Source organism: Capra hircus, chromosome 5 (assembly GCF_001704415.2).
Source record: "Capra hircus breed San Clemente chromosome 5, ASM170441v1, whole genome shotgun sequence".
Lineage (NCBI taxonomy): Eukaryota > Metazoa > Chordata > Mammalia > Artiodactyla > Bovidae > Capra > Capra hircus.
This window is the reverse complement of record NC_030812.1, coordinates 57,309,848-57,318,520: the sequence shown is the minus strand read 5'-3', so window position 1 is coordinate 57,318,520 and position 8,673 is coordinate 57,309,848. Positions and strand designations below refer to the sequence as shown.

Genomic DNA, 8,673 nt, shown 5'->3' with positions numbered 1-8,673 from the left:
TATGCCCTGCATTTGCATAAAAGTAGCCTTTCATTTTCAGCCAAAGTCACCTCAAACTGAAGAGACACAGGGCACAGAATATAGCGTGCTGCTGCTGCTGCTAAGTCGCTTCAGTCGTGTCCGACTCTGTGCGACCCCATAGATGGCAGCCCACTAGGCTTCCCCGTCCCTGGGATTCTCCAGGCAAGAACACTAGAGTGGGTTGCCATTTCCTTTTCCAATGCATGAAAGTAAAAAGTGAAAGTGAAGTCTCTCAGTCGTGTCCAACTCTTAGCTACCCCATGGACTGCAGCCTACCAGGCTCCTCCATCCGTGGATTTTCCAGGCAAGAGTACTGAAGTGGGGTGCCATTGCCTTCTCCGAGAATATAGAGTAGCTTCTCAATAAATATTGATAATAAATTAACAGTGTGTTTTACAAAATGTAAAAAAAAGAAAAGGAAGAAGAAGTGATAGTAGCTGGAGTATACAAATAAGAAAGCATTCAATGAGATAAGTGCACATTGCTAGCTTTTTTCTTAAAGTCACACACCCTCTCAATAGTCTATTGCTATAGCAGTATTGGTTTTTGATTCTCTGATTCCTATAATCATTGTTGGAAGCAATTCTTCCCACGGTCCTCTATAGATATTAGACTAAGGAAGTCTAATTAGACTAAGGAAAACAAAATTATGAACTGAACTCTCTATCAGTCATCTATTTTTGTGTAGTTGCAGAGAACTCTTTCTAGTACAAAGATGCTAAGACTTAAAAAAAAAAAAAGACTATGAAGATCATCTATCCAATCACATTAATTCTAATGATTTCTTCTCCTAGGTTGAGATCAAGTATATTTTTAATACATCTAGTGTGAAATATACATCAAAAACTATGCAAATATAAAAGCTTTTCTACCTAAAACTAAGAATGCTTCCTTTGGTCTTGGATACATAAGCAATCACATGTATAAAGATATATAAAAACTTAGAGCAACATTTTTATTATAAAAAGAAGAAATAGAAACAATAGAAGTTTCCAAACTCATGGTACTTATTATCAAAAACATTAAAATTACATAAATTCTGTCATGAAAAATTACTATAAAATATCTATATGAGGATAATTAAAGATAGATTGCATGTAAATGGTAAATCACAATAATTTTCACAAATTTACTTATGTACTTTTGCTTGAGTTGGAATATCTCTGACATTACTTTTATAAAATTATCTGTGATGGTAATCTCTATGTCACTCTTTTTTCCTTTCTACCTTCATATTTTTCATAATATCCATGAGATACTTAAGAAAGTGGCAAAAGGCTTCTTATGCTAATTGCATTGCCTTACTACTGCAAGGAAAACATCAAATATTATATCACTTGACTTCTATTATCCTGCACCATCTTGGTGTGTCTAATGCAATTGTTGCATTTTTTTGTTCTCAAAGACACTGCCCTCACTGCTGCCTGTGTGAGGTTGGATGCCAAAATTTTTATCCCTTAGTGACTTTTAAACCTGGGTCTCTAAGGACTCTTTTGTTTGTTGATTCTATTGACTATTGCTATAAGTGGGATACATAAATTAACTAGCCATAATATTTGGTGCCAAATACATTTTCCTGATTAATAAGTTCAGCAGATCAATTACCCCTAATTATTTAGTCACCTATGGTACACGTAGCCCTGTAAACAAGACATTCTTTCCTTTTAGCTAGCAAGAGAAGAACGTATATTCTTGGAGTAAAATGGCATAGGGCCTCTCACAGAGGATGCTCTGTGTGGTATAGGAGGGCTCTGAGTATTTTCAGAGATTTTCTAGCTGAATGTGGTTCCCTGAGAAAACTTAGCAGTCACACATCTCCTCTAGCATATTCCTGTTCAGCGTGTGTATCTTCAAATAAACTACCAACAGGTGCCATGAAATAATTTATTGCTTAAAGGGTAAGTATGAAATTGTTTGCTGCTTCCTTTATATACACAGTATGTACATGTATACTCTGGCAGAAAGTGGAAGGTGGATGAGGAATGTTATGATAGATTTCTCTAAGCAAAGTGTTAGAATTTTTAATTCATTTTTTAAAAACTTTTATTAGAGTATAGTTGATTTACATTGTTGTGTTAGTTCCTGCTGTACAGCAAGGTGAATCAGTTATACATATACATATATCCACACTTTTTAAGATTATTTTCTCTTTATAGGCCATTGCAGAGTATTTAGTAGAGTCCTGTGCTATACAATAAATCCTGACTACTTATCTGGGCTTCCCTGGTAGCTCAGCTGGTAAAGAATCCACCTGCAATGAAAAAGACCCCAGGTCAGTTCCTGGGTCAGGAAGATCACCTGGAGAAGAGATAGTCTACCAACTCCAGTATAACTCCAGTATTCTTGGGCTTCCCTAGTGGCTCAGTTGGTAAAGAATCTGCCTGCAGTGCGGGAAATCTGACTTTGATCCCTGGGTTGGGCAGATCCCCTGGAGGAAGGCATGGCAACCCACTCCAGTATTCTTGCCTGGATAATCCCCATAGACAGAGGACCCTGGCAGGCTACAGTCCATGGGGTTGCAAAGAGTTGGACACAACCAAGCACAAGCTCATCATCTATTTTATATATAGTGGTATATTTATGTCAGTCCCAATCTTCCAATTTACCCCTCTCTTCCATGTAATACTCAAATAGCCAAACACTGCAATGAACACTAATATTAGCATTTGACAGGAATAACCCAGTCATTTTGCTAGAATGATGGCTCTTAGAAACCATTAATAGGAGTTTTGTTGAATATTCAGAAATAAAATCCCCAAAAAAAAAACACAGACACACAAAAAATAAAATCCATTGCACACCTGTGCAGATCAACAGCAGAGATTTTATACATTTTTGATCTTTTGCAAAATTAAAATATTTTGTGAAAGTTAAATTCTTAAAGCAGATTTTAGTTAATTTGAATACATGATCATTAATAAACATTTAATACTTATGTTAGACTGAATGCAGATAAAAGCAAAAGATTGATTTTTAAAGATGAAATTGTTTTAAGACCCAAGCAAAACTGAATCAAATATGAAGGGAACTACTGGTGGTGAAAAAGGACTTTAAAAAGGCAGAGATTCTCATTGTGAGTTATGGTCACCAACAGATGACAATGCACTGTCCAAGAGGGTATCAGTCTTCCATCAAATTTTATCTACCCTGAGCCTCAATTAATATTCTTGTCTGTGATGGGGGTCTGTCAGCTGTGGACATTTCACCCAGTCGACTAGACCAATAGTAGAAAAAGACAGGATTTACTTGCTTAGAGAAAAGAGGGAAAGACATTGTTCAAAGCTTTGTAAAATAAGTTAAACAGAGAAAGAAAAACACCCTATGGTATCAACTATATGTGGAATCTAAAATAAAAAAAACTTCTAAAAATATAAAATTGGACTGTAATTCAAAAATTCAGTTCAGTTCAGTAGTTCAGTCGTGTCCAACTCTTTGTGACCCCATGAACCACAGCACTCCAGGCCTCCCTGTCCATCACCAACTCCCAGAGTTTACCCACCCTCATGTCCATTGAGTCTGTGATGCCATCCAACCATTTCATCCTCTGTCATCCAGTTCTCCTCCTGCCCTCAATCTTTCCCAGCATCAGGGTCTTTTCCAATGAGTCAGCTCTTCGCATCAGGTGACCTAAGTATTGGAGTTTCAGCTTCAACATCAGCCTTTGCAATGAATACCCAGGACTGATCTCCTTTAGGATGGACTGGTTGGATCTCCAAATTAACATTTATAAAATAATTTCCTTTGGTCATTATGTATAAATAGACTGGGTGGCTCAGCTCACTCAGTAAGTAAAAACCATGGATGCTGGATGAGCCAAATAAGCAAGAGAGTGTTCATTATTGGCTGATGTCATTGAATTCTGCAATTCAAATCTCTCTGACATTTACAGGTAGGTTTGGCAAAATCCAGGAGTCAATAATGAGAAATCACACCACTGTAACAGTATTCATTCTTCTAGGACTAACAGAAGATCCTCAGTTGCAAGTTTTGCTTTTTATTTTTCTATTTCTCACCTACATTTTGAGTATAATGGGAAATCTGACCATCATTACCCTAACATTGGTAGATCCTCACCTTAAAACACCCATGTATTTTTTCCTCCAAAATTTCTCTTTCTTAGAAATCTCATTTACAACCTCCTGTATTCCAAGATTCCTATACAGTATATCAACTGGGGACAGAACCATTACTTATAATGCATGCGGGATTCAATTATTTTTTACATATCTTTTTGGGGTAACTGAATTTTTTCTCTTGGCAACCATGTCATATGATCGCTACGTGGCCATCTGCAAACCCTTGCATTATATGACGATCATGAGCAACAAACTGTGCAAAACAATGATCATCTGCTGCTGGATGGCGGCACTTATGACTATCCTCCCACCACTCAGCTTAGGTTTTCATCTGGAATTCTGTGACTCTAACGTCATTGATCATTTTGGCTGTGATGCATCACCTCTCCTGAAGATCTCATGCTCAGACACATGGTTAATTGAGCAGATGGTAATAGCCTGTTCTGTACTGATCTTCATCATCACTCTCATATGTGTAGTTTTCTCCTATATATACATCATAAGGACAATTTTAAAATTCCCTTCTCTTCAGCAAAGAAAAAAAGCCTTTTCTACCTGTTCTTCCCACATGATTGTACTTTCCATCTCTTATGGCAGTTGCATCTTCATCTATGTCAAACCATCTGCAAAAGAGGGAAATGTTAACAAAGGGGTGTCACTGCTCATTTCTTCCATATCACCAATGCTGAATCCTTTTATATATACTTTGAGGAATAAGCAAGTTAAACAAGCCTTTAAAGACTCACTGAAAAAAACTGCATTTCTCTTAAGAAAGTAAAATAAACATGTTGATAAATCAACTGAAAGGATACACATCTATCTAATCATTTACATAAAGCCAAGAAACTATATTGTAACTTCTTAGCTTGTAACCAAGCAGATTGACTTCAGAACCATTTAATCTTTAATTTTCCCTTCCATTCATATACTAAACAACTAACTATTGAATATTGCTTTATGAGGAACAAAATACATCACTCATAATTCTTTAATGAGAACCTACCATCATCAAGTCATTCCTTTTACTTCTTTAAGTGATTTTCCCAGATATTTCATAATATTGGTATAGGGAAGCCATTTTTATTGAATTATAATTGATGTACAGTATTTATTACTTTTAAGTGTACAACAGAATGATTTGATATTTTTATACACGCTAAAATGATCACCACATTATGTCTAGCTACAATCCATCTGTTGATTCTCCAGATATCAACATATTAATAAGGGAAGATTATAAGGAATGTTAAACCAATATAGTCAAAAACTTAGATGAAATAGAATAGTTAGTTAAAAGATAAAATTTGAGAAGTGACCCAAAAGGAAACAGAAAATATGGGTACTTTTCAGTTTTAGAAATTGAATTAATATCTAAAAATCTTTTCCCAAAGAAAACATCAAAACCATATTGCCTCAAAATGATGTTGATGAAATCCATCAAAAGGATAAATAATGCATTCTATGAATATTGTTTCAGAACACATGAAGAAATTATACATTTTTAGTCTTTTGTGAAGTTGATATAAACCTGATACAAATACTAGGCAAAGAAATTATAAGAATAAAATTGTAGGCCAACACCCTTCATGATCACACATGCAAACATCCTTAACAATTTATTACCAAAGCTCAAAGAAATAAAAATTATCAGGAAAATTTAGCAGACACTTTCAAAGGAATTGCATGAATAGCAAGTTAGCACATGGAAAGAAGCTCAATATTATTAACATTAGAATACTCATATTGAAACAAGTCTAATACTCACTAGGATGGTCACAATTAGAATGTAGGCTGACAATATAAGTCGTAACGAGGACAGAGAGCAACTGGAACTATCATGCAGTGCTGCTGGGCATACACGAAATGGTACAGCTTCACATAAAGTTAAACACAGTCATCATAGGTCTTAGCAACTTGTGGTGTGGTGATTATTTGTAAGCCAGAAAGAAAAACACCAATACAGTATACTAACATATATATATGGAATTTAGGAAGATGGCAATGACGACCCTGTATGCAAGACAGGAAAAAAGACACAGATGTGTATAACGGACTTTTGGACTCAGAGGGAGAGGGAGAGGGTGGGATGATATGGGAGAATGGGAATTCTAACATGTATACTGTCATGTAAGAATTGAATCGCCAGTCCATGTCTGACGTAGGGTGCAGCATGCTTGGGGCTGGTGCATGGGGTTGACCCAGAGAGATGTTGTGGGGAGGGGAGGTGGGAGGGGGGTTCATGTTTGGGAACGCATGTAAGAATTAAAGATTTTAAAATTTTTTAAAAAAAAGATGTTTTTCAAAAAAAAAATAAATAAAATAAAATAAAATAGATGTATTTTTCAAAATTTCTCAAACTTTATACTTAGAATGGTTGCAATTCATTGTGTATACATTGTACTCTAATAACATCGATTTTAAAAGTAAAGAAATATCTTCAGCAGGTACTTCACTTGAGGAGGGAGGTGGGAGGGGGTTTCATGTTTGGGAACGCATATACACCCGTGGTGGATTCATGTCAATGTATGGCAAAACCAATACAGTATTGTAAAGTAAAATAAAGTAAAAATAACAATTAAAAAAAAAAAGAAAAGAAATATCTTGTGATTTTCCTGCTTGTCCAGTGGTTAAGACTGCACACTCCTTTGTAGGAAGCACATGTCCATTCTTGGTCAGGGAACCAAGATCTTTCACGCCATTGTGTTGTTCAGTCATTCAGTTGTGTCCGACTCTGTGACCCCATGGACTACAGCTTTTTGGACCTCTGCATTCATTGAGTATATCTTTCCCTTTCTCCCTTGCATTTTGATCCTCTTCTTTCCTTAGTTCAGTTCAGTCACTCAGTCGTGTCCGACTCTTTGTGACTCCATGGACTGCAGCACACCAGGCTTCCGTGTCCTTCACTATCTCCTGGAGCTTGCTCAAATTCATACCCATTGAGTCAGTGATGCAATTCAACCATCTCATCCTCTGTCCTCCCCTTCTCCTCATGCCTTCAATCTTTCCCAGCACCAGGATCTTTCCTAATGAGTCAACTCTTCGTATCAGGTGGCCAAAGTATTAGAGACTCAGCATCATTCCTTCCAGTGAATATACAGTGTGGATTTCCTTTAGGATTGACTGCTGATCTCCTTGTAGTCCAAGGGACTCTAAAGAGACTTCTCCAGCACTACAGTTAAAAGCAACAGTTCTTTGGCACTCAGCTTTCTTTATGGTCCAAATTTCACATCCATATATGATATTAGAAAAACTTTGACTATCTGGACTTTTGTTGGCAAAGTAACATCTCTACTTTTTAATATGCTATCCAGTTTCATCATAGCATTTCTTCCAAGGAGCAAGCGTCTTTTAATTTCATGACTGCAGTCTCATCTGCAGTGATTTGGGAGACCAAGAAAATAAAGTCTGTCATGCAGGGTGTGAAGAAAAAAAAAAACTCAATGGCAATTAAGCATATGAAAATGAGATATGACTACAGACACACAAAGAGGCGTCCATACAGATTCTTAATGAGATGTGGATTCTCCATGGGGATTCTCCAAGCAAGAATATTGGAGTGGGTTGCCATGCCCTCCTCCAAGGGATCTTCCCAACCCAGGAATTGAACCCAGGTCTTCAGCATTGCAGGCAGGTTCTTTACCATCTGATCCCCCAGGGAAGCCCCCAGGGAGATGTGGAGAAACAAGAATCCTTACAAACATCTCACAGGAGTACTCACACTTTATAAAATATCCTGCATGACTAACAACTGAATCTTAGGTATATTACCACCACAAATGTACACAATTGTATACAAGAATTATATGCAAGATATTCTTATTAGATTATTTGTGTTAACCAAGAGCTGGTATCTTCTGTGTACATTAACAGCAGTACCAATCAATTTTGGCATAATTGTACACTGAGATGTTATACCACATTGAAAAAGAACTACTGTGATATGCCTCAAGGGGATTTTTTTTAATTGGCGGATAATAACTTTATATACTGTTCATGGGGTTCTTCCCATGAACAATAATACTGGAGTGGTTTGTCATTCTCTCCTCCAGTGGACCACATTTGTCAGAACTCTTCACTATGATCCATCCATCTTGGGCGGCCCTGAACAGCATGGCTCATAGCTTCACTGAGTTATGCAAACCCCTTTACCATGATGAGATGACTCTACACAGGGACATCATCAGATAATCAATACAGAAATCAAATTGATTATATTCTTTGCAGCCAAAAATAGAGAAACTCTATACAGTCAGCAAAAACAAGACCTGGAGCTGACTGTGACTCAGATCATGAGCTCCTTATTGCAAAATTCAGGCTTGAGTGGAAGAAAGTAGGGAAAACCACTAGACGATGCAGGTATGAACTAAGCCAAATCCCTTATGATTATACAGTGGAGGTGATGAACAGGTTCAAGGGATTAGATCTGATAGCTAGAGTGCCTGAAGAACTATCAATTGAGGTCTGTAACATTGTACAGGAGGCAGTGAACAAAATCATCCCCAAGAAAAAATTCAGGAAGGCAAAGTAGTTGTCTGAGGAGGCTTTACAATGAGCTGAGGACTGCAAGGAGATTGAA

At 36.9% G+C, this 8,673-nt stretch overlaps 1 protein-coding gene across 1 annotated transcript; it reads left to right on the top strand.

Moving 5' to 3' along the window:
- On the top strand, window positions 3,940–4,875 carry LOC102177871 (olfactory receptor 6C68-like). The gene has a single exon (XM_005680448.2). It carries the CDS (start codon window positions 3,940–3,942, stop codon window positions 4,873–4,875), a length of 936 nt encoding a protein of 311 aa, XP_005680505.2.